Source organism: Triturus cristatus, chromosome 7, assembly GCF_964204655.1.
Source record: "Triturus cristatus chromosome 7, aTriCri1.1, whole genome shotgun sequence".
Lineage (NCBI taxonomy): Eukaryota > Metazoa > Chordata > Amphibia > Caudata > Salamandridae > Triturus > Triturus cristatus.
The window spans coordinates 614,115,379-614,142,358 of record NC_140590.1 but is presented as its reverse complement, the minus strand read 5'-3'; the positions used below and the strand labels follow the sequence as shown (position 1 = coordinate 614,142,358).

Here is a 26,980-nt window from a genome sequence, read left to right as displayed (position 1 = left end):
ACAAAGGCGCGGACTCTGTACTATTGGTCCTACATTGCTTTTCATCTATCTTCAAATGGTTGGTGGAGGCACAGCTCAAGTGCAATGAAGGAAAATCGGAGAATATGCTTTTTGGCACATTTCCCCTCAACTTCAGAGAGCAGCTCTGGCCTCCCGAGTACCCACTACTGACCTCAATTGGGAAACCAGTAAAAAACCTGGGGGTTTGGTTCGATGAATGTCTTTCCTTCTCAGTACATATCAAGAAGTTGGCCGGCGGTTGTTTCGGCCTGCTTAAATCATTTAGAAGATTTTTTTTTTTCCCCTCCTGCCGTTTGCGGTGAGGGAAACGATCACCTGTGCGTTGATCTAGTCTCGGCTGGATTACGCCAATGCCCTTTTTGCTAGTATCCCGGGCTTCCTGCTGAAGGAGTTATAGGTGGTTCAAAATACCACCGCCATACTCTTATTGGGTCTGTCGGCCAGGGATAGTGAGCATCATTAGTTGCGCTCTCTCCACTGGCTGCCCATGGTGGCCAGAGTGAAATTTAAACTTCTGACCTTGGCCCACCGTGCGCTCCATGGGTGTGGCCCTCTCTACCTGCAGAGGCGTCTATCCTTCTATGTTCCTGCGCACTCCATGCACTCTTCGTCCTTATGCTTTGCCCAGGTCCCACGTTTTAAGCGTCAGAGGATAGGGGGCAGCTCTTTCTCAGTGAAAGCGGCGGTTGCATGGAATGCTCTTCCTCTGGTCCTGCGCACCATCCAGGATCTAGTTGTATTTAAGAAGAAATTGAAAACTCATTTATTCACCTGAAGCCCACTGCCTTACTCTGCTGGTCTCGCGCCGGGACACTCACGAGTAGCCGTGCGCGTAATAAATTTATATAACAAAACATACTGCACCAGTGAGGACAGAGAAGGTTTGAACTGGGCTCGAAAGATCCTTGCACAAAGAGAACAAAGACATTTTGGGTTATAAGTATTAGACCTAAAACCCCAGAGATTTATATTACTTCTGGACTCAAGAGGAACCTTTGCCAAGGAGACGAGCTGAAGAACTGTGAGGAGGAGTACTCTCCCTTTGCTGTTTGGGGTTGGCCTGCAGTTGCTGGTTCTGCCAAGGAAAGCACAAAGACTGGAAATTTGCTTTGAACCTTCTTGATGATCATCTCCAAGGGCCTGTGTGTGCTGACCTCCGGTTCTAAAGTCTCTGGAACACAAAGACTTCAACACCAGCTCCCATGAACACTGCTGCTGAAAGTTCTGACCTGCCAGGGGGTGCCTGTTCCATTTCTGGGCCTCTGGAGGTTGTGCTTGCTGCTGGGAGCTGGAAGAAACCTGAAGAACTACGAGAATTGACGCAATGCTGCTCTTGCGGCTGTTTTTCTGATGCAGCACTGCTGTGCGAGAAGAATCTCCACGCCGCTGCCTGTCGCCGTGCAAGAACCGATGCATCAAGCGATCGCGGCAGAAGAAACCGACACAGCACCGCTCAACCACGCTGCATCAAACACCGACGCATCCCGGATTTCCATGCATCTCACCTGTGTGGCTAGTTTCCCCAACTCATCACCCGCGGACCAGTACCGTTTTGGAATCGACGCATCACTTCCCCCTGCAGGCCAGATTCGACTAATCACTTCTCCTGCGTACAGCAGAACTGTTGCATCGCCTCCCCATGGTCTCAGGAACTGACATATCTCTCTGTTTTTCGACGCTTCCCATCTCTGCGGCTTTTTGGCCTTGTGAATTTTCATGCATCTACAGGCACTTTGTGAGAAATCACGCATCCATGGTTTTCTATGGACCAAGTTGTTTGAAACCTTTTTAAAGTCATATTCTATTACATGTATGTTGGATTTTTGTCATTTTGGTCTTGTTGAGTTTAGATAAAGATACTTTATTTTTCTAAACTGGTGTGGAGTACATTTGTGGTGTTATTACTGTGTGTTCTGAGCACAGTTACTGTACACATTGCCTTTGGGATAAGTCTGTCTGCTCATGCCAAGTTACCCAGGGGTGAGCAGGGGTTATCTAAAGTGTGTATCCCCATTGCCCTGACTAGAAGCAAGGGTCCCTATTTGGACAAAGGTACCTTCCTCTGCAAACTAGAGACCCCCATTTCTAACAGCGACCAATACAGTTTCACGCAGTTTTTTACATTAAAGTTTATTAGCACTACGGGAATCTTTGCTAAAGTTCTGTTGGGTGGACATAAAGCACGCTCAATGAGAGTTCACTAAGGATTGCTAATTAACTTTAATGTAAAAGGTTTCTTAAAAATGCATAAAAGGTTCTTTCTGTTCACCCAATGGGAGTTTAGCAAATATAATTGAGTTGCTATGTAATTTTGTCATACTCTACAGTAGGACTCCACTATATTAAAAGAAAAATAATTTGTGAAACTCACCTCAGGTGTGTGCATTTGTAGCCTTTAAAAAGCGTACACCCAGTGGCAAATTTCATTTTTCTTGATTTTTTTTTTTTTTTTTTACAAAATCTGGATTTGGAACAACTTATGTTGTGTAAAGGCTTTGAAGCTGTCCTTAGTTCATTTTTTTCCAGCAATACGGTAAAACTTGTTGCGTGCAAGCGGTTAGATTAGTGCTCACCTGTAAACCCAACATTTTTGGTCAATTTCTGGAAGACTTTGATGGTGCCAACAGAGGGTTTTCTATTACAAAGGGGTAATATTGAGCTATGGGGAGGTTTCCGTACAGTTGGCTGCATTGACCCCTTCAGCACAGAAAAAGCAATAAAAGAACCTCCGATGGTGCTTATCGGATTGATGTCTTGGAAGACAAGGTCAGGGAACACACACACACCACACACATACTTTACCACCAATGTGCATGCTGAGACTTGAATGCAGTTAAAAAGTCGGCAGCTCTGGATGTTAAGCTACATCTTCTTTCCCAAACAATCGGCATTGTTTGCATTCAAACGTGCCAACTTAAAAAAAAATTAACATTTCTAACAAATGGCTGATTCAATCCCAGCTCTAATAACTCTTTAACCCCTTCAGTGCCCATGACGAGATAGTCTCGTCATGGAGCGCGGTTGCGCTGTGCCCATGACGAGACTATCTCGTCATGAACCCCGCCCGCTAATGAAACGCCCGGCAAAGGGCGGGGCACTCAAGGGGTTAAAAACAATACGGGATTAAAAATTTTGATATCCGTATGTCTCTGGCTCTATTTTTTTTTGGGTTGGCACGGGGAGAACACACTGAAATTTGAACTCAATTCTCCAGTTCCGAAGTCGCAGCTATGGATGTCATGCCACATCCTCTCACCAAATACTGCTGGGCTTAAGGATCATTCCAAATACTCTCTCATTGTGTTTAGCTGGGAGTGGCCAAGTTTTGTTGTTTATTTATTTTGTCGCTTGCTCTCATTGCTCTTACTGTTTGCAGAGAACGTTAGTCTATTATGTCTGTTGTTTGTCACAGATGTCTCTTTTTTTGTGTTTATACCCCATCAGCGGTCACAGAAGTTGGCCTTGGTGCGGGCTTGGGTGGTAGTTGTGGAGAAGCAGGCTCTGAGCACGGGCCATTCACAAAGGAAGCTCCTCAATGGGTTGCTTCTCTATTGGCTTTCCCCGAGGTCCAGTTGAGCCTGATTTGTATCCCGCACGACCCAGAGCCAGTCCCACAGCCTGAAACTCTGCCCTACCCAATAGTGAGCCCTGAAGAGCTCCTGGAGAGGTAATAGTGGTAGTAAGGGGGATGGCTAGCTGCCAGTTTTGGGAAATCGGAAGGTGATTCACGAATATGTCTTTGTTATATCTGGCCCTGTAGCCGCAAAGATCTGAACTTGTTTACCTCTTTGTGGGGCGCCTGGCAAACATCTCAGGCACTGATCCAGAAAGCTGCAACCCAGTCATTTACCACGGCCAGTGCTTAGGTGTTACAGCGAGCACTTCTACAGCTGATACAGCGCTCCGGTGGTAGAGCACTTCTGCACCACAGTCCGCGCTTGTGCTTCAACAGCAGCACTTGTATACCACATTCAGGGCTCCCGACATTCACTACAGTCGATGTTCTGGTACTGCACCACTGTCAGTGCTCTCCTATACCACAGCCAATGCACCTACGTCTTAAACCATAACCAGCAGCGTTTCACCACAGCTGTTACTTCTGCACCCCTGCTTGTACATCAGCCAGCGCTATGCTCGCCTGTGACAGTCAGCCCTGCACCAGCACGGCAGGTGTCTTTGCACCATAACACACACCAGATTGTAGCTGGTGCAGTGGCACCAGACTCGCACGTTGTGCTTTGTTTTACTCAAAACTAGACCATAAGGTCCCATTTTCATTACTCACTTTAGAACTCAATGCGCATTTGCTAAAGTGAAACCAGAAAACCTGGACACATTGTAGCTTCCTCACTTAAATTGTGTTATCAGGCAAATTATTTATTTCTCTAAAACACTTTTTTTCCTTTCATCATCTCGTATGAAAACACTTCCGGATATGTGAGTTCAGACTACTTGTACAAAAATAACACTTTAAATAAGTACTTCTCAGTGAATTGCTATAATGTGCCTATTAGTGTCAAAGCTTCCACGTTAAACAATAGTAGATGTCGTAGTACCCACGATAATGTGCTGAATGGCTAAATACTTCTAAGGTCCCAAAGGCGAGACCTGTTGACTTTGCAAATCGTTGTAAATTGGTATTTTGGGCATGACCCGAGTTATGGTGTGTGTTGTGTGCAATGCTAACCATAGCGAATTTTAGTGGATTTGCGCATTTGAGAGAGAACCTTAACTCAATTCTAAACTGTGTTCTTTACAGTGACTTTAATGTTTTTTCTATCTTTTTTTAATTTTAAGGCGAACATAATTTCTAAACCCGTTGCACGCGGCCTTTGACTACACTGTGTATTGCAGCAGTTGTATTGTATTTTAGCATACTGCTTACTACCCCGTCTGCGTCGCTGAAGCCCTTGCCCACCTGGTATCGAGCTACACTGTGCAGGGTGTGTGGCCAGATGCGTATTTTTGTGATCCTTTGAGGAAAGCGTTTTTGGTGTTTGCGAGTTACCAGAAAACTGATCTTATTTTGGGTCACAGCAGTTAGCAGAAAAAGCGTGATGGCTTGAACGCTTGCAGTTAGATTGACTCAACCCTCAGGCACTTTTAAAGTACCCAGAGTTGATCATTATGGATTGTGGCTCTTATGAGAACCCAGGGCTGCTATTCATCAAAGTTTGTTTGTTGTTGTTGCAATGACAGCGTAACCACTTTCATCCCCATAATCTCTGGCAGTGATTATAGGGAAGTATATATGACCCTCAACCCATGTGTGTAAGAAACTAAAAAACGCAAAAGCATGTTTTTGCACGGAGTGATATGCCCGTACAAATGAGCGATAAGAGCAGAGACTGTATTTGTACTCACTACATAGTTTTCCCTCACTGTACATAGGTGCAGCATAGGCAAAACAAAATTGAAAACTGTCCGTACAGGAATGTTAGTTGAGGAAATAATGCAAACAGCTACACTTAGTCACTTTATTTTTTTTTCTCCATTCGCTAGAGTGAAGCTTGAAGAAGTTACTCATGAAGACTTTGACTGTGAAGACGATGCCATCGGGTCTGCAAGAAAAGCCAGCAAAAGGGCTGCACAGGTATTGGAAAAGGAAGAAGACTTGCATCAAAAGAAGAGAAAACACGATTTTGAAACCTCCCCATCAAAGAGTCTACATTGTGATGGTAGAGAGTTGAAGAAAAAATCAAAGAAAAGGAAAAGTAGTTCTGAAGGAACTCTGGACTCTAGCCCTGAAAAAAACCATGCTAATTTATATCAGAAGAAAACTGAAAAGAAAGACCGAAGCAAAGTGAAAGAGCTGGAAAATAAGAAAACAGATGTGACGAATATCACCAAAGTTAAAGAAAAGAAGGTTTTAGATGATTCTATCAACTCTAAAAAAGTAACCACTTCCAAAAATATAAAGTTGCAGATCGTCAGGACAGGTAGGAGTGCCTCTGAAAGTGATTCCTCAAGTACATCGTCTCTCAGTAGCAACAAGGCCAGCAGTAAACTAAAACCGCTTTCTAACAAGTCCCCAGCGTTCGTCAAGAAAAAAAATGTTTCCCAGCCTGTTACTGCAAATGCAGCTACAGAGACGGTCACAAAAACTGCCATGGCTTCAAAACGGGGTCCTAGCGTTAAACCTGTAATAAGTACAACAGGTAAACCTTCATCATCCAGCTCCGACTCTGATAGCACTGAAGAAGAGACTGGCAGCACACTGGACAAAAAGAGAACTCAAGCGGACAGTCATTTCACAGATGCCGCTCTAAAGCATAAACAGAAGGCTTCAGCCAACTCTGACAACTCCCCAGCGTTCATTAAGAAAAAAGATGTTCCCCAGCCTGTTACAGCTAATGCAACTACAGAGACTGTCACAAAAACTGCCAGGGCTTCAAAACTGGGTCCTAGCGTTAAACCTGTAATTAGTACAACAGGTAAACCTTCATCATCCAGCTCAGACTCTGATAGCACTGAAGAAGAGACTGGCAGCACACTGGACAAAAAGAGAACTCAAGCGGACAGTCATTTCACAGATGCCGCTCTAAAGCATAAACAGAAGGCTTCAGCCAACTCTGACAAGTCCCCAGCGTTCGTTAAGAAAAAAGATGTTCCCCAGCCTGTTACAGCAAATGCAACTACAGAGACTGTCACAAAAACTGCCAGGGCTTCAAAACTGGGTCCTAGCGTTAAACCTGTAATTAGTACAACCGGTAAACCTTCATCATCCAGCTCAGACTCTGATAGCACTGAAGAAGAGACTGGCAGCACACTGGACAAAAAGAGAACTCAAGCGGACAGTCATTTCACAGATGCCGCTCTAAAGCATAAACAGAAGGCTTCAGCCAACTCTGACAAGTCCCCAGCGTTCGTTAAGAAAAAAGATGTTCCCCAGCCTGTTACAGCAAATGCAACTACAGAGACTGTCACAAAAACTGCCAGGGCTTCAAAACTGGGTCCTAGCGTTAAACCTGTAATTAGTACAACAGGTAAACCTTCATCATCCAGCTCCGACTCTGATATCAATGAAGAAGGGATTGGCAGCACACTGGACAAAAAGAGAACTCAAGCGGACAGTCATTTCACAGATGCCGCTCTAAAGCATAAACAGAAGCCTTCAGCCAACTCTGAGAGCTCTGATAGCTCGGATTCCTCTGATTCAGACAGCTTTGTTATAAAAAAACCTATACCAGTGCCTTCCCTTGCAGGAAATGGTGATGTACAAAACTCAACTGTCTTATATGGACCAACCCCAAACCCAATAAGTATAGGAAGGGGTGTGGCAAGAGGATGTGGACGAGGACAGGACACTGTTCATTGGAGGGGTTCAAGAGGCCGTGGATTTCGTGGGAGGTTGAGGGGAAGAGGACGAGGAAATGCCAATCACTTCCCTAATGATTACAGCGCTGAAAATGTGAAGCAACAGCAATTAAACCACAGTGTTACAAACAAGTCTATCATTATTCAGGTAAGGTGTTTTTTTTTTTACATTTATTGCGATCTTAGCAGGGTAGGTTTCAAGTTTAGATCTTCTTGTTCTTCTTTAGAGGTATGAGCTGCAAATATTTTTGCAGTACTTTATGCTTTTTTTTTTTCTCCTCCTTTCACCAATAAAGCCTCACTCATGTTTGTTCTGACCCAGTTCTGCTTCTCTTTTAATTCATTCTCTCATACAGCGCTGTGGGTAATCCGCACACATTGAACAGAGAAACAAGGTGTAAACATCGGACTCCATCAAGGTGGTTGTTCATTAGCCGTGATTCATAAGGTTCCCACGTTCTCGCCTTCTTTATGTTATGAATTGCCCTGTCTAGCCTACTCACCTGGGCCACTACCCATTCCTTTATCAGCAGGGACTCCATATGCATGCGTCTCCTACAAATTTCTTGTCTCGCTAACAATATTAGGTAAAAAAGCACCTTACTACTTTCCTTGATACAGGCACTTTCACTTACATTATATTCCACACCAAATAATATCAATTTAGGGCATACCTTTATATCGCAAGCCAGAATTGTGTTCAACACCTTACCCACACCGTGCCAAAATATAGCCAGCCCTGGACATTCCATAAATATGTGTATATGTAAAGCCTCCTTCAGGCCAGGCCGCATCTAGGACATTTACACTCCATTGCATCCTTGAGTTTTGCCATTCTCGCAAGAGTCCAGTAGCATCTATGGAGGGTGTAAAAAATGGCTCCGTCTTAGGGTAGCAGACCTCACAGTAGCACATAACAAATTTAAGGATACCTGCCCTAACTTCTCCATCTCAATATTTGGTAAGTCTCATTTCCAGATAGCGATTAGCTCTCTTTTCCAATGCTATCACCAATTTTCAGTACTATTTTGAAACCTTCTTGAGTTTGGTATCATGTAGATCTTTTTCCGTTTGACAACATTCATCCCTCAATCCTTTTATGCTGTTTAACCCATGCAGTTATCTGAATAAACTTTAACGTGGAGAAACTGCCTCTTGTTCTCTCCCTCACTCCATAAATCCACCCCTCCCCCCTACATCTCCTCACCACGTCTCTTCTGATGGGGCCACATAGTTCATCTTTCAAGCACTATGGGGTTCCTGGTGAGTCCCAGGTGGGAGCAAGTAAGCTATAGTAAGGAATGCCTAAAAGGATTTGTACATCCTACCACAACCTGGCTACCGTCTGACGGATCTTCAGGCTGATCTTTTTAAAGTTTTTCAGGGACCCAAATTTATACAAAAAAGCAGTGTTCGTCATACCTGCTGTCCAGCTCCGCAATAGCATACTGATTGGGCTCATGTCTGGTTCCCCATCAACCCTATACAGATATTGAACTGAAAATCCCAACAGTACAGCTTTAGATCTCGGAGGACCATGCCTCTCTTGGATACTTTCTTCCTGAGCTTCTTCCATGATATCCTAATCCCTTTAGGACTCCACATAAAGCTACTGATCTCCCCCTGAAATTCTTCAACACTTGCCTATTAAATGTTAGGGGTATATTATCAAACAAAAAGATAAACCTAGGCAGAATCATCATCTTGACCAGATATTGCAGCCATAAACTGTCAGAGGCAAACTCTTCCACTTCTCCAACCGTCCTTTGCAATCTTTAATGACTCTATTCAAATTGGACTCAGCCAGTTACCCCAGGTCTTTCACCACCCTGATTCCTAAATACCTTATAGTTACTTTCCTTTCATGTCCATCCCAGGGGTGGTTCCATACCATTATTTCTGTCTCATCTAGGCTCCTCTGATATCCCGAAAGTTTATCAAAGGTGACCACTACTTGTTGTATTGCAGGATATGTTTTATTTGCATCTGACATATAGAAAATTTAAATAATCAGCAGTGAAAACTGAGCCTTTTTTTGCAAAGTGCCAAGCTGTGTATTTTGAACTCTAGCTCTGTCGGCACGTAGGGAAACCTAGCAAACCTATACATTTTTGAAAACTAGACACCCAGGGGAATTCAGGAGGGGGTGACTTGTCTGTCTCGCACCAGGCTCTGTTACCCAGAATCCCTTGCAAACCCCAAACTTTGTAAAAAAACAAAAAAAAAGATTAAAAAAATGTCTCCCACATTTCTGTGATGGAAAGTTCTGGAATCTGTGTGGGTCCACAAACTTCCACCCACCTGCATTCTCCTAAGTCTCCCGATTTTATAAATGATAGCTCCCTCGTGTGGGTGGGCCAAGTACCCGTGACGGGCAAGGGCCCAAAACGTATTGAGGAGACATCAAAATTACCTAACTCAAAACGACCTGTTTTTGCAAGGGCGTCACCAGGATTTTTGGCGCCCGGCTCGGTGACCATCTAGGGAAACCTACCTAACCCACACATGTCTGAAAACTAGAGACCCTGGAGAGTCCAGGGAGGTATGGCTTGCATGAATCCCCCAACGTTTTCCTACCTAGAAATCCCTGCAAACCTCAAATTTAGCAGAAAAAATCAAAAAAATCTCAAATTTCTGTGAGGTCTATGGGATCACCGGGCTGACACAAATTTCCTACCACCGAGCGTTCCTCCTGCTCTCCCGATAAAATGACCTCACTCATGTGGGTGGGCCAAGTACCCACGACAGGCAAGGGCCCAAAACGTATTGTGGAGACATCAAAATGACCTATCACAAAACGACCTTTTCGCAAGGGGGGTGTGGGGAAGACCAGACCCCACTCCCTGAAAACACTCTTATCCCCAGAGGACCCCGACTCAACCTCCATAATCAGCCCTCACTTACCTCTTTCGTCCCAGCACGGCGAGAAGCTTCAACAGCTCCTTCCCTGTAAAACAGAAGAGGACATGGTTATCATCGTCCACGCGGATCAGCTGACGAAAGGAGGAGGCAGGTCTACCCAAGCTAGCAGCTAATTACGGAGGGAAGCGGAGAGTCAGGCGAGGACTAACTGAGTGAAGCAGAGGGGGCGGGCCCGTAAGACGCCGAAGAGAACAGTGTGAGCCCAAGTCGCGACCCAGAAGAGGAGAGCGGGACCCGTTCTTCCAGGTTCAAGGATGTCAAAGGACTGCACGGGGAAACAAAGAAAAGAGCCCACCACTAGCTGCACAGGGACAGGAGGTAGCGCGCAAAGACAACAAGGCGCCAGAGACCTGGAGCGAGGAGTGGTGGTCACCCAGGGAAGTGTGAATCCCCCGCCGCAACTCAGGAGATTTGCGGCTTTCCTGGTACGTGTTCGGGAAGGGTGGGGAGGTGTATGGGACAGTCCAGTGGGAAAAAGATGGGCGGGGAGGCAAAATGAGACAAGTGAGAGTTGGGGCACTAAATGAAAGAGTTGCTGTCCTAATCACGGGAGTGCCGGTGTCCAGAGGTCACGATCCAGCGCATTGTTTTATTTTTATTTTTTGGGCAATTCGTTTTACGCTACTGTTTTCTTCTCCATTTGTGGGTAGAAGTTGGAATGAAGTAGGGGAGGACATACCCTAGTGGAAGCGAAGCCCGAGACTGGGCTTGAAATAATGATCAAGAGATAGAAAGTGTGTTTTAAGCAGAGACATATCACAAGGGACACAGATAATCCCACACCATATAAAAGAATTAACAGCGGCATAGACTAAACATTATTGCATGTTTTTATTTTTCCTTACGCACGCTCCCTTCCCAAAATCCTAGTAGTGAAAGAAGGAGATCTAACAAATAAAGAAACAACCCTATACAAAAAAAACCAAAGAAAGGAGGGGGGTAACTACTTTACCATCTTAAACAGAAAGGAGTTCTCCCCAACACCCCTGGGTGTTGTGGTGGTGGTCTCTATCCCTTACAAACAACATATCCTAAACCTTACTAACCTTACTCTTCTCGTCTGCTTTCCTGGCGAACCGGGGACGACCCACCACGGAAGCACGAGCCTAAAACAAACAGAAGAAATAGAAGATTACCAGTGAAAAGAGAGAGACTCAAAGACCTTATCAACAGCCTCAATTATTTCCAGTCTTTCCTTATTTTCCCTTTGAAATATTTGTGTTCGCAGTTTTTTCTCCAGACTTTCCTTCAGATAAACGCCAAAATTGAGAAACGTATCCGGCCTCCTAGGTACGTCTTTCGCCCATCCCTCACAAACTTGGTGTCAGAAGTGGGATCAGAGAAGATGGAGGCCATTGTGCACATGATCACGGAAGGCAGGACAGACTGGGAAAGATTATGAAGACATTTCTGGTAGATGCCTAGGAAGATGGGGAGAATCTGCGTAGGACCCTAACGGAACAAAGCCGTACTCAAGAAGCTTTAATCGGGAAGATGGCAGATTCACTCAGCCAACAGATGACCCAAGCAACACCTCCCTCGGTAGTAATGCAAAAGTATGTTGCTGGAGATGACCCAGATTTCTTTTTTGCAAACGTTTAGAGGATGGCAAGATCCGCAGCATGGCCTACTGACACCATATTGCCAGGGCCTGTAACCCCGCCAACACGACTCTTACCCTCTCCCGTCCCCCAGTGCTTTAATTGCTGGCTGTTTGGACTCCTTGCACGTTTTTGTCCGCAAAATGAAGAACCAATGGATGTTGGGTTAACAATTGTCCTGCATGGCACACAGGCAGGATTCAGTCCTCGTTACCATCACCAGGTCACTGTCAACGGAGAGCCCAGGAAGGCTCTGGTAGACACTGGATGTGTACAGTGTTTCATGCGACCCCAGGCGGTCCCTGGGGGAGTGCAAGCTAATGCAGACATGGTAAATATCCGGTGCGTACATGGGTACAATAAACGATATTCCACTACTGAAGTACAGATCCAACATACATCATCAAAAAAAACAGTACCCTTACGAGTGGGGTTGATTCCCAAATTGCCTGAGCCCTTGATGTTGGGAAGAGACTGTCCGCATATGGACGATTTACTACAGGATACCTGGAAAGAAGAGGAAGAATGAAGAAAGACCGCTTCTTTCTTTCAGGTGCAGGAAATGAGTCGCCATTAGGGACGACCCCAGTTATAGAACACTCCATACACACTCTTCCAGGGAAAAAAGTCAAACTACGTCCCTATGGATACCAGAGTCCTGACGAGTGGCTCTCGAAGACGAAATCCAGCAGATGCTTAAGATGGGGGTTATAAAACCCTCCACCAGAGACTGGAACTCCCAATTGTTATCATCCGCAAACCGGATGGGTCCATCAGGTTTTGCATTGATTTTCGAGGTTAACAAAATATCATTCATTCAAAAGACTTTATTTCGGACAAAATGACCTAAAAAGTGCATCACAGAGCAAACATTTTACATCTAAAATTTCATCGTATTATCAGTCGTGATTAAAAGAAAAAGATAAAAAAGCAATGATAATTATACACACATTTTCAATTTAGGAATACATTAAATTTGGGATATATGATTTGGACAAAGGTTACACAATTGACTTCGAAAAGTGCATGGTGCAATAAATACATAAATTAGCTAAAAAAAAATATCACAATTTGACTCGTATCCACTGCCACGGATGGACGAGATGATTGAACGGTTGGGTGAGGCACATTACATCAGTACTTTAGAACTTTGTAAAGGGTATTGGCAAGTGCCACTAAGAGACCAAGACAAGGAGAAGACTGCTTTTTCTAAACCGGGAGGGCCATACCACTTTACCGTGTTACCCTTTGGTTTACTCGGTGCCCTGGCAACCTTCCAGGGAGGCTTATGAATACTATATTTAGACCATGCAGCACTTTTGCAGCCGCCTACATAGATGATATTGTTATTCATAGCGCATCATGGGAACAACACTTGGTACACCTGGCGAGTTATTCAGGCTCTAAAGGAAGGGGGGCTAACTATTACTCTAACCAAGAGCCGTAAAACCGCGAGGTATGTAAAGTATCTGGGATATCAATCAAATGGGCTATCGAGTCTCTCCGATACTATTGGGAGGGCAGATAATTCACTTTATATACAGATCATGCCCCATTAGAGTAGCTGTCTCGTAACAAAGGGCACAGTGCCCGGCTATTGAGATGGTTCTTAGCATTACAGCCCTTCCGGTTCTGTACCTGTCATAGAAAAGGAAGAAACCAAACTAATGCAGAATATCTATCTCAATATCCTGTGGAATCAAATATTGCAAGCAAGAAAGTTAGGGTAGGAGGGGTGTGGGGAAGACCAGACCGCGCTCCCTGAAAACACTCTATTATCCCTAGGGTACCCCGACCCAACCTCCATAATCAGCCCTCACTTACCTCTTTCGTCCCAGCACGGCGAGCAGCTCCAACAGCTCCTTCCCTATAAAACAGAAGAGGACAGGGTTAACATTGTCGACGCGGATGAAAGGAGGAGGCAGGTCTACCTAAGCTAGCAGCCAATTATGGAGGGGAGTGGAGCGTCAAGAGAGGACTAACGTAGTGGAGCAGAGGGGGACGGGCCCGGAAGACGCCGAAGAGAACAGCGTGAGCCCAAGTAGCGGCCCAGAAGAGGAGAGCGGGACCCATTCTACCCGGTTTGAGGACATCATAGGAGCCGCACTGGGAAACAAAGAAAATAGCCCACCACCAGCTGCAGGGGACAGGAGGCAGTTCACGAAGACAACGAGGCTCCAAAGACCTGGAGCGAGGAGTGGTGGTCACCCTGGGAAGTGTAACTCACCGCCGCAACTCAGTAGAGTTGCGGCTTTCCTGGTACGTGTGGTAAGGGTGGGGAGGCGTAAGGGACAGTTCAGTGGGAAAAAGGAGGGGGACGAAACAAGACAAGTGAGGGTTGGGGGACTAAATGAAAGCATTGCTGCCCTAATCACGGAAGTGCCGGTGTCCAGAGGTCGCGACCCGGCCCATTGAGTGTGTTTTTTGGGCGGGAAATTCATTTTACGCTATTGTTTTCTTGTCCATTTGTGGGTAGAAGTTGGAATAAAGTAGAAGGGGAGGACGTACCCTCGTGGAAGCGAAGACAGGGACTGGGCTTGAAATAATGATCAAGGGATAGTGTTTTAAGCAGTGATAACAAGAGGGGCACAGATAATCCCACACCGTATAAAAGAACTAAAAGCGGCTTAGACTAAACACTATTGCGTGTTTTTATTTATCCTTGCACACTCTCCCGTCCCAAAATCCTAGTAGTGAATGGAGGAGATCTAACAAATAAAGAAACAACCCCATAAATAAAAGAAAGAAAGGATGGGGTGTCGACTGCTTTGCCATATTAAACAGAAAAAAGTTTTCTCCAACACCCCTGGGTGTGGTGACGGTCTCTATCCCTTACAAACAACATATGCTAGACCTTCTTACTTACCTTACTCTTCTTGTCTTCTTTCCTGGCGAACCGGGGAAGACCCACCAAGGAAGCACAAGCCTAAAACAAATGGAAGAAGATTACCATTGAAAAGGGAAACACTCAAAGACCTTACCAGCAGCCTCAATTATTTCCAGTCTTTCCATATTTTCCCTTTGATATATTTTTGTTCGCAGTTGTTTTTCTAGACTTTCCTTCAATTAAACACCAAAATTGTAAAACACATCCGGCCTCCTAGATTTGCCTTTCGCCCATCCCTCACAGGCGGTCACCTGGGTTTTTGGCCCCAGGCTCAGAGGCCATCTAGGGAAACCTACCAAACCCATACATTTCTGAAAACTAGAGACCTGGGTGGGGAGGAGGCGGGAGTCGAGGGAGGTATGGCTTGCATGGATCCCTCAACATTTTCCTACCCAAAATACCCTGCAAACCTCAAATTTAGCAGAGAAAAATAAAACATTTTCTCAAATTTCTGTGTGTGAAAGTTGTGGGATCACCGGGCTGACACAAATTTCCTACCACCCAGCGTTCCCCCAGATCTCCCGATAAAAATGGTACCTCACTCGTGTGGGTGGGCCAATTACCCATGACAGGCAAGGGCCCAAAACGTATTAAGGAGACATCAAACTTATCACAAAATGACCTGGTTTTGCAAGGGGGGGGGGGGGGCTGGGTTTTTGCCCCTGGCTCAGCGGCCATCTAGGGAAAACTACCAAACCCAAACATTTCTGAAAACTAGACACCCTGGGAGTCCAGTTTGGTATGGCTTGCATGGATCCTCCAAGGTTTTCCTTCCCAGAATCTCTTGCACACCTCAAATTTAGCTGAAAAAAAATCACTTTTTCCACTCGTGTGGGAGCCTCAGGCTCCACTCCTGGTGGTGCTCTTCCGTCAATTCCTTTAAGTTTCTGCTTTGCAACCATACTACACCTGGAACCCAAAGACTTTGATTTCCTGGAAGGTGCTCGGCGGGTCATGGGAATAACGCTGCCGGATCGCTAGTCTGCATCGTTTATGGTCAGAACTACGACATTATCTGATAGTCTTCGAACCTCCGACTATTGTTCTTGAGTAATGAAAACATTGTTGGCAAAGGCTTTCGCTTTGGTTCACCTTGCGCAGGTCCAATCATTTCACCTTCAGCGGCACAATGCCCCCCGGCCGTCCCTCTTAATCATGGCCCCAGTTCCGAAAACCAACAAAATAGAACCGAAGTCCTATTCCATTATTTCTAGCTGAAGTATTCAGCAGATCGACCTGCTTTGAACACTCACATTTTTTCAAAGTAAATCTTTCGGACCCCCAGGACACTTAGTCAAGAGCATCAAGGGGGCGCCGAGGTGCTGGGACAGGCGAGCCGGTAGCTCGCCTCACGGCAGACCACCAGCTCGATCCCAAGATCTAACTATGAGCTTTTTACCTGCAGCAACTTTAATATACGTAGGCTGTCCGGAATTCGGTTAAAACCGACTGTACCCGACAGTACCCTACCGACTGAAAATCAGCTGACCTGGTTTAAACCGAGTGTCACTGATTTTTTACATGTTTGTTGCACCGCTTAGCCACTTGAGGGAGCCAAAGGAGTACAAAAAAGAACTATACTGGAACTTGCAATGCAGAAGCAAACAGCGGGAAACAATAAGTCATCCCCCCAAATTAGCATGGTTGGCCAATAAGATAGCTGGTTCAGTGGATGAGCATCCTACATAGGTCTGGGTGCAGACACAGCGAATCCAAAAGTAGAGGAGGACTGGCCAATATAGAAATCGTGAGTTTTTGAGGCAGATCACAGCCTCAAAAGCATGAGAGTTACTGGCTGAGAAATCGTGCCGCTTTTCAAGCACAGGTGCATGAAAATTTCCTAGAAATTAGGTACAAAATATAACACATTTTCGAAAAGGCCAGTACATCGTGACAGACAGGGTCTACTCTGCCTCTCATCATTCAGAGCTCGATATAATTTGTATTATTTAGGTGAGCTTCCTTTAAGTACGACTAGCATTATTTACAAGTAATGAGGTTGGGGCTGTGATTGTTATCAGTAATACAAATAGCGTAATTAATCAATGAGCAGTAAGGAGGCCATGTGAGAAGCTAAGATGCTGCCAGGCAGACGCGCAACGCCCATGGAGCTCAAAGGGCTACAGTCTACCCCCATGCGGCGTCCAGTGCGGTAACGCAAACGATCCCAGAGGAGCCGGCAGGAGCCCTAGGGAGGGTCTCTTTTCTTTGTGAAGGACAGGGCGCTCTGGAATGGATTTGCCCTGAGAGAGGGGCCCGAGCCTTGGAAAGCGTTGGGGTTCCAGTGGCGTCTGGTGAGCTCTCGCTGGTCCTTGAAAATCCAGGGGGGGGGGGGGGGGGGTGTAAATCTTGCGCCATGCCATACCCATTTCCTCAGCAGGTCTCCAAGGTGAACAGCCTCTGGCATGTTGGAACAATGTAGGTAAGGTAAGTCGACAAGTCAGATCCGTAACTTCAGGATAAGGATTGGTTCTAGCAGCTGGGTCGGTCGTGCTAGGGCGCAAAGCGGGGCTGGGGGTGCGCCGCGGCTGGACGAGGTGCCACCCTCTGGACGAGAGCCGGGCCCTTCCTGTGGATCGCCCCAGCTGCGATGGTCGCCTCCAAGGGGCGTGGGCCGGCGTTCTGCCTCAGTCGGCGCCTAGCAGCTGACTTAGAACTGGTACGAACCAGGAGAATCTGACTGTTTAATTAAAACAAAGCAGTGCGAAGGCCCAAGGTGGGTGTTGACGCGATGTGATTTCTGCCCAGTGCTCTGAATGTCAAAGTGAAGAAATTAAATGAAACAGCAGGAGTAACTAGGACTCTCTGTGGTGGTACAGAAATAGCCAAATGCCTTGTCATCTAATTAGTGAATTGACGCGCATGAATGGATGAAAAAGATTCCCACTGTCCCTACCTACTATCTAGCGAAACCTCAGTCAAGGGAACGGGCTTGGCAGAATCAGTGGGGAAAGGAGGACGGTTGAGGTTGACTCTAGTTTGGGACTGTGAAGAGACTTGAGAGGTGTAGAATAAGTGGGAGGCCCTCTGGCCGCTGGTGAAATATCACTCACCTGGTGAGGCTGGGGCGAGCTCCGTGGGGCTCTCGCTTCTGGCTCCAAGCACCAGGCGCATGCTGGGCGTGACTGTCCTGGGGACAGTGGCAGATGGGTAGTTTTACCGGGGCAGTACACCTGTCAAACGATAACGCGGGTGTCCTAAGGCGAGCTCAGGGAGGACAGAAACCTCCCGCGGAGCCGAAGGGCAAAAGCTTGCTTGATCTCGATTTTCAGTATGATACAGACTATGAAAGCGGGCCCTCATGATCCTTCTGACCTTTTGGGTTTCAAGCAAGAGATGTCAGAAAAGTTACCACAGGGATAACTGGCTTGTTGCTGCCAAGCATTCATAGCAACATCGCTTGATCCTTCGATGTCGGCTCTTCCTATCATTGTGAAGCAGAATTCACCACGCATTGGTTTGTTCACCCACTAATAGGGAACGTGAGCAGTGTTTAGACCGTCGTGAGATAGGTTCGTTTTACCCTACTGATGATGTGTTTTTGCAATAGTATTCCTGCTCAGTATGAGCGGAACTGCAGGCTCAGACATTTGGTGTATGTGCTTGGCTGAGGAGCCAATGGGGCGAAGCTACCACCTGTGGGATTATGAGTGAACGAGTAAGAATCCCACCGAAACCGTAACGATACCGCAGTGCCATGGAGCCCCGGTTGGCCAGGGATAGCCGGCCTCTTTAGGGGGCCGGTTCGTAGAGCCGCTCGCTCTGGGACCGGAGCGCGGACGCAAGGGGGCCGCCTCCATCGCCCTTAGTGCACCGCATGTTCGTGGGACACCCGGTGCTAAATCATTCGGAGACTGCCTGATTCTGGGTCAGGGTTTCATAATTAGCAGAGGAGCTACCTCGCTGCGATCTATTGAAAGTCATTCTTTGAGCCAAGCTGTTGTCTCAGTCCGTGGGCGCACTACCCCACCACACCCAGGGGTCGGTCCCTCTGCCGCAAGGCCAACAGGAGGGATGCGGAGGCCGCCTCCACCACATGCTCTCCAGCACGGGGGCCTCCCGCCCTGCCTCACTAGGGTGCAGGGACAGGGACCGCCATCCCTTGCGAGTCAGCAGAATGACCAGATGGCCTGGGCCGGGCCCCCAACTTGTACCCTACGCACAAGTTGCAGGGAGGCGAGCAGCCCCGGGGAAGGAGCCTCCTGAGCAGCAGCGTCGGAGTGCCTGACCACTCCCGCCATCGTCAGACTGCCGTGTGGCTGGGTACGGCTCTCCAAGGCCATCTGGTCGCCTGGCTGTGCAAACCAGATGGCCCTGCGGGCAGGCGACCAGTTAGCTGGCTTGCCAGCCGGCCCGGCTAGCTGCAAGTTTTTTCCTTCCCCAGGGTTCTGTAAGCCCCCACCATGCGGGGCCTTAATAGTCGAAGAAAATGGGTTCCCCGGGCAGGCCCGTGGGGAGAGGACGTGGCCTGGGCTTTGCTCTCCGATTCCTGCCCCGGGTTTCGGGAAGGTGGAAGGCGCACCCGCCCGAGTCAGCACCCTGAGCCCAAGGTCTGGGGGGGGGTGACAGTCAGTAGCCAGGGCAGGGCGGCTGCAGAGCGGGGAGGACTGCCTAGCTACCTGCTGGCTCCGGGGCAAGGAGCAGCAGAAGGCCAGGCCTGCATGAAGGGGCACCGAGCTGGAGGAGGACCCCGGGAGAGCTCGGAGAAGCCCTGAGCAGACAATACCTGGGCCCAGTCTGCGATGGCAGCGAGTTGTGGATGTCCCACACCGCCCAGGAGGTGAGGTCGGCATGCCGGGCTCCGGGCTACCCCTTCTCCTAAGGGTGAGTGGGGTCTGGCAAAGGGGAAGCGGCAGGCCTGGGAATCAGCCCTCTTCTCCAGCTGGGAGGAAGGCAGCGGTGGAGCCCTTCGGTCACAGCTCGGGCGGGGCCCGGGCTCCGCATGGACAGGGTGAATTTTGGGTTTTTTTTGCAGTTTTTTTATATAGCGCGACCTTGACCCGAATCCAATCAGGTATCAGCGCTTTACATAGCACCAGTTACATTACATGAGGACGCACATTCATTTTTTTTTTTGTTAGGCACGGGGACATTAAGTGATTTGCCCAGAATCACAGGATGTTTAGCATCATTACCGAGACTCGAACACAGTTCCCCCAGGTCCGAGGTCGAGCGCCCTAACCGTTAGGCCAACTCCTCTCCAAATGGGCTCGGAGGGCAGGGCGGCCTGGGACGGTCCGGACCGGATTCTGGTCGATCGTGCCTATGTAGAGACTTTGGGCTGCTTGGTAGGAAACACCCGAGCATGGACCCCAGTGAGTTTCCGAGCCTTGAAGCAGAGAGGACGGGGCTGTGCCGGGTTCGGGGCTGGGCAGGGAGCCAGCAGGCCCTGGTCTGCCAACCCCCCAGGGAATGAGATGCTGCCCTTGTGCGGCCGGGACCTAGGCCTGGGCTCTGGTGTGCCCTGGGGTGTGTCCATCTGGCCCAGTGAGGCTTCCTCTGCTTGGCTGCGGTCAGAAGCAGGAACCAGGGCCCATGCCAAAGGCTCCGGCTGGCCCTGGGGTAGACCAGCACTGGTCCTGCGGGCAGCCGAGGGCCCGGGTGCTCGTGACGGCGTCCATCGGTCCCGGAAAGGCTCTCCCCGGCCCAGCTGGGTTCAGAAGCAGGGAGCAGGCCCGGGCTTGAGCTCCGGTGGGCCTTGGGGTGCGGGAGCCCCCATCCTGTGGGCAGCCGAGGGTCTAGGTGCCTGAGACAGGGGGGTCCATCGGGCCCGGGGAGGCTGCCCCGGCCTGTCTGGGTTCAGAAGCAGGGAAAGGCCCCAGGGCATGAGCACCGGAGGGTTCCTGAGGTGCGGGAACTCCTGTCCTGCAGGCAGCCGAGGTTCCGGGTGCCCGGGATGGGGTTCATTGGGCCAGGAGTGGCTGCCCTGGCCTGGCTGAGTTCAGAAGCAGGGAGCGGGCCCGGGTCTTGAGCTCTGGCCGGCCTCTGGGGTGCAGGAGCCCCCGTCCTGCGGGCAGCCGAGGGTCCGGGTGCCTGGGACGAGGTTCCATGGGGCCCGGGGAGGTTGCCCCTGCCTGGCTGGGTTCGGGAGCAGGGAGCAGGAAAGGGGTTGAGCTCCAGTGGGCCCTGAGGTGCGGGAGCCCCTGTCCTGAGGGCATCTGCGGTTCCGGGTGCCCAGGATGGGGTCCATCGGGCCCACGGTAGGCTCCACCCTGACCCTGCTGGGTTCAGAAGCAGGGAGCAGGCCCAGGGCTTGAGCTCCGACAGGCCCTGGGGTGGAGTAGCCCCAGTCCTTGGGGCTGCCGAGGTTCCGGGGGTCCATCGGGCCCAGGCAGGCTGCCCGGGCCTATATGGGTTCGGAAGCCGAGAGCAGGACCGGGGCTTGAACTCCGGAAGGCCCTGAGGTACGGGAGCTCCCGTCCTTCGGCCAGCTGAGGGTCCGGGTGCCTGGGACGGGGGTCCATCAAGCCCGGGGTGGCTGCCCCGGCCTGGCTGGGTTCAGAAGCAGGGAGCAGGCCCGGGGCTTGTGCTCCGGCGGGCCCTGGGGTGTGGGAGCCACAGTCCTGCAGGCAGCCAAGGGTCTGGGTGCCCGGAACGGGGGTTCATGGGACACGGGAGGCTCCCCCCCAGCCTGGCTGGGTCCAGAATCAGGGAGCGGGCCCAGGGCTTCAGCTCCGGAGGGCCCTGAGGTGCGGGAACTCCCATCCTGCAGGCAACCGAGGTTCCGGGTACCTGGTACGGGAGTCCATCGGGCCCAGGGAGGCTGCTCTGGCCTGGCTAGGTTCAGAAGCAGGGAGCGGGCCCGAGGTTCGAGCTAGAGCAGGCCCTGAGGTACGGGAGCCCCCGTCCTGCGGGCAGCCAAGGTTCCGGGTGCCCGGTACGGGGTCCATCAGACCCGGGTTAGGCTCCCCATAGCCCGGCTGGGTTCAGAAGCAGGGAGCGGGCCTGGGGCTTGAGCTCCGGCAGGCGTTGGGGTGCGAGAGCCCTGGTACTGTGGACAGCCAAGGGTCCGGGTGCCCGGTACGGGAGACCATCGGGCTCGGGGAGGATCTCCTGGCTTGGCTGGGTTCAGAAGCAGGTTCCGCACAGGCTGTGCAGACTGCGTGAACAAGATGGTGGCGGACTGTCCACTGTCCCAGTGCCGGCTTCCTTCAACTCTGGGTCTGTCGCTCGCGTGCGTGCACTGTTTAAAGTGAGAGCATGCCAGAGCCAGAGTTGAAGGAAGCCGGCGTGAACAAGATTGTGGCGGACTGTCCACTGTCCCACAGACACGCGCATGCTGTCTGCTTTGGACAGATGGCGAGAGCAGCCATCTTTGTCCATGCAGGCGCGTGCATGAGCCCACGGGGAGAATTGATTCCAAAAGGTCTTCTCTGGCGAGCGCAGCGCATGTGCTGCTTTCGCCAACCAAGACCTAATAATGACATTATTGCTTTCAGTATAAAATGCATCTTTTAGATAAAGTGTTTAATTTGTGATGGATTAGAGTGCTTTTGAGACCTAAGAGTCCCTCATGAATTGTCACGGATGCTCTTTATAGGCAGCAGGATATTGTACTAAACAACCAGAAGCTTGAAGAGAGAGAACGAGAAACGGGTCTAGGACCAAAGCCCACAATATCTCTATTTTAAAGATTTGGTAACTGTAGGTCTTGGAGACTGATGCTGTATCACACCAGACCAAACTAGCATAACACTGTGCACATTTCTTGCTCTGCTGCAGCCATGCTACTTTAGTGTTTTGAGTTTTTCTAGGAACCATGGCCATTTAACGTTTGGTGTCTTCACCATGGAACAACACAAATAATGAAAGATAGTATGTCTGATTAGGTCAAGTCAGTCTAAAAGAGATGTATCTTGAAGAAGATGAGAAGTGAAATGTTTAAAAGCAATTGATACCATGAAGATTAGCAGTATAGAGGATAAAGGTAATATGTAAATTCTGACTAGGCATTTCATAATAAAATGATGAATAATAATCTGGCTGCTCAGCTAATAGGTGTTATTGCCCAACCATTTCCACTCATTTATCTACCTCTGAAGGTGAAAGGTTGAGTCAGCTCAGCCAAAATAAAACCGGTTACGCCCAGGTTTTTGGATATGCACGTACCCCATTGAACTACCATGCTGACTATATGTGGGCTTTCAAATGAATTCAAATATAGACTTTACATTGTTACATTGACTGCAGGGAAAACAATTGTAATGTGATTCCATAGTAATGTCAAAATACAGGCTGTTGAATAATTTCTCGTTAGTGATGTTTTTATTGTTTTGCATAATTATCTTTCAGAATCCACCTGAGAATCCAAAGAGAGATTACAGCGCTATGCCTCTGTTGGCTGCTCCTCCTCCAGTTGGGCAAAAGATTGCTTTTAAGGTAACTAAGGTCTCAAACCTGGATGGTTTTGTTCGTAAATGATCCACCCACGACCGTTTATCCTAGTCTCTCTTTGTTCCACCATCTGGCAATGGTAGAGTTGGGACATCGGCAGACACAGAGGCTAAGGGCGCGAGCATGGTTTAGAGATAAATCCCAGAGGCATTTCATCATTTGGAAAAGGTTCTCTTTCATGAGTTTTGTATCCCTGGTTTTACAGCAAATACATTAATCTCTTCCATGGGTGTGGGTGCTTTTTGTTCTCTTTGTTTCCCATCCCCAATATTTACCATCCACCAACTGTGGTTTTGAGTACGGGGAACGACTTGATGCAACCCCGCACCCCCTTTCTACTCCTATTTCTCCCATTTTGTTTTTATATTTCTCACTGGTTTGACAGTACATCTGTATGGCAGCACTTTTGACGCTACTCTTTTAAAAATATGCTCTCTAGCTGGGATAACGTGCACAAGTCCCCTTGAAAATGGTCCAGTAACAGTGGAAGCCAAGTGGAGGCACAACATGTCAATAATAAACAAGAATTTAGCAAACATGTCCATGATAAGCAAGAATTGGCAAAAGTAACATGTCTAGCTTTAACACGCTTTTGCTTGTAACATTCTTTCCCCATTAGAGTCAGAACTATTCGCTTTGCCAGAGCTTGTTTCCTTTGCGGTTCAGATAGTGTGCTGCCAGTCCAGCACACCGGGTCTTGACCCTGTGTAACCATTCTCTCCCTTTGTTACGCCGCCCTCCCCCTCCCCCCCCCCCCCCCCCCTCCCTCCCGTTCTGATGTGCTGTGGACCGAAAAGTAAGGTTTAGCGATGCCTTTTTCAATAGACAATGCTTAAATTCTCTTGATTTCTACATTTCTACTTGGGGGGGGGGGGGGGGGGGAGGAATGCATAACGCTCCTAACACGTGTGAAGTATTTTCGTTTTTGTATGTTTTTGTACTCCATCAGCTCTGTACACTTTCACAGTTTTAAAACACTGTATATGTAAAAGAAAGAATGATCCTTGGCTTGGCTTTGTTAATTAAGCAAAATATTATTATATTATCATAACCAACACCCAAGCTTATGTTGCAGACAAAATTACCATCTTTGGTGGTTCTCTGCACACCCACAGTCAGGACACCATAACACTGCAGATTAAGAAGTGTAAAAAAAAAAGACTACCTTTTCTATCTATGCACCCAGAATCTAGAATAACAACCAAATATCCATCAGGGCCATCCTAGCACTGCTCCAGTTCAGGAAAGAGTTGAAGACTCGCCTCTTTAAAGAACACTGCATCACAATGCATTACCATCCACAACCCAGCCTCAACTTTTAATTGCCAAATGCAATGTACAGCGGTGGGTTGTCCCACTGAGGCAGGGTTGGGTCCAGTGCCTGGACTGAGACTAGGCCCGGCAACCAACACCTCGCTGCACACAACCTTCAGCAGTGTGCAGCACAGGAGGTGCCCATGCTGGAGTTGGGTGCATCACCTGGCCAGAGGCCCAACACCCCAATGTGCACAGTTGAAGGACATGCACAGCGGGGCGGTTGCCTGCGGGGGTGCTGGGTGCAGGTTCAGGCCAGAGGCCAGACCCGCAGCCGAACCTCTGTTGCACAAGGCCAAGGTCCATGCGCATTGAGGGAGTGGCTGAATATGATACCAAATATTAAAGTGATGTTATAGTTCATTTTATAAATAAGATAAAAATGAATGTTTAAAAAACAAAAAACTGAAATTCACCAGTTTTAGTTTAAGCTAACTATAACTTGCTTCCTGCCTTGCACTGCTTTTCACCTTTAATATTACATCACTCATAACATGTAAGATTACATCACTGATGACATCATACAATCATTGTGACTTGAAATAAATCAACACGCTGCATCAGTGGGCAATTTTCCATTCAGTCAATGGGTTTACCCTCTTGAAGTCTTCACATGACCCGCAGTTGTAAGTCAAGAGATTGAAGGGCATACATTGGCCACTGAAAAGGCACCTTCTGCCAAGCCCTATGGACAACCCTCCATAGTTTGGTAAAATGTACCCCACACATTCCTGAAGTGGGCATAATGACATATGACCTTACAGACATGCTTACAACACCAGTGTGAGATAAACCACCTCTAAGTGGGACATTATCCATTATTCAAAAACCTGTAATGCCTCAAAATCTTGAATGAAAAACCAGGAAGAAGGATTTGCCAGCACAGCAACTCTTTGTCCCACCTCTCATCTACTGTACAATTTAGAGCCTTAAAACATGGCCCACATGTCCCACCACCCCATATTCATACAGCTTCTACTCTAAACAGACACAATCAAAATAATCAACATGTCACTCTTAAGAACTTCGCATCACCATGTCTGTTACACAACAAGACTACTTTGCAAAAACAACACAGCTCTCCAACTCACTCAACCACTGTCTCCACCACCTACATATGCTGACCCAACAAAATTCCGTCTAAGCCTGCTGGACGAGGAATACAATATAGATAAACAACACCATTGCTATCCTCATACACTTAATACCAGCACTAATGACAGACCTGCTGCAAGTTCAAAAAATACTGCTCACTTTTCTAGAGAGAAAAGTCACACCATCACCAAAAATCAATCTCTAATTGGCCGACTAAGAAATGCTTGATCCTTCTCTAAAAACAAGCACCAAATTTACGACCTACTCACTGACTCGCACCCTAACTTACTCATAATAACTGAATCATGGTTGGGAGATGATATGGCTCCAGTGTTACATGATGCCGTTCCTCCAGACTATCACACAAAATCATATAGGCAAAATAGGTAGTGGATCAGCTGTAATATTTAAGCAAACAATAAATCTCACAAAAGCGGATTACATTTTTATACAAGGCTGTGAGGCCCTAATCACCAGATGCTGCCCTGCACCAACTTTCTCCTGTAACTTACTCCTCTTTTACAGACCTCCCCCTAGCAATGCAACATTCCCAGAAACCTTTCTAGACACAGTTTCAAACCTTATAACACTACACTCCCAACATATGCATTCTTGGTGACTTAAACCTTTGGTTTGGCTAACCCAATATGCCCCATCTAAAAACGGTCATCACTGACCTAGTCACACATCAGATTGTACACAAAACCATACACATTGCTGGGCACATCCTAGATGTCTTTTTTGCAAATCCAGAACTAGTTCCTTTTCAAAAGATTACTCCAGTCACACGGTCTCGCCACCATCTGGTAGCTTTGCAACATAAAACGCCACAAATCAACACACCTAAGACCACCTTACATGCATCCACCTATCAACCGTGAAACAAACTCCGTTTTGAATACTTAGAAACACAACTGACATCCAACATAGATGTAGAAACAAATTCAGTTACAAAACTTTGAGTGGCTATATGAAGCTTTTGATATCCTAAGACCACTAAGAACAACAAAACGGGACAAAAGAATACAAGCGTCTTGGAGAAAAAGAGAACTAAAAAACATAAAATCAACAAATTAGAAAGCTGCATTGCCCCTGGTTCAAAACAAACGAGAATCAAGACTAATTTCACCTGCACAAACATAATAGAATATATGTCAACAATAAAAAAAAAAAAAAAACGAAAAATAAAAGATACTATTCAGACAGAGTTCAAAATGCTAAATGTGTAAATAAAGAATTTTATAAAATTCCCACCAAATTACATAAACCTAAATGCACAGAAGGTACTCTTCACATTACTCAAGAATTCACTGACAAACTATCAAATCATTACAAAATCAAAGCAGACACGTTGGACTCCTATTTAAAACAAAGGAAAACCACCAGCACAAACCCATTTCAAAGAAATCTCCTCCAAGAGTAGGCTAAC

General features: G+C 47.8%; 1 protein-coding gene and 1 pseudogene across 3 annotated transcripts in view; both read left to right on the top strand.

The window, feature by feature from the left end:
• The window catches only part of COIL (coilin), a 135,696-nt gene that overhangs the window by 23,294 nt on the left and 85,422 nt on the right, over positions 1-26,980 (top strand). For all 3 annotated transcript variants that reach the window (XR_014966561.1, XM_085617185.1, XM_085617184.1), the window contains exons 2-3: positions 5,524-7,486; positions 23,041-23,127. Coding sequence is in view for 2 of the 3 variants with exons in the window: in XM_085617185.1 (XP_085473311.1) it covers positions 5,524-7,486; positions 23,041-23,127 (2,050 nt within the window). In the remaining variant the exon portion in view is untranslated. The remainder of the gene's footprint in view (positions 1-5,523; positions 7,487-23,040; positions 23,128-26,980) is intronic.
• LOC146810207 (28S ribosomal RNA) lies at positions 17,158-18,689 on the top strand (annotated as a pseudogene).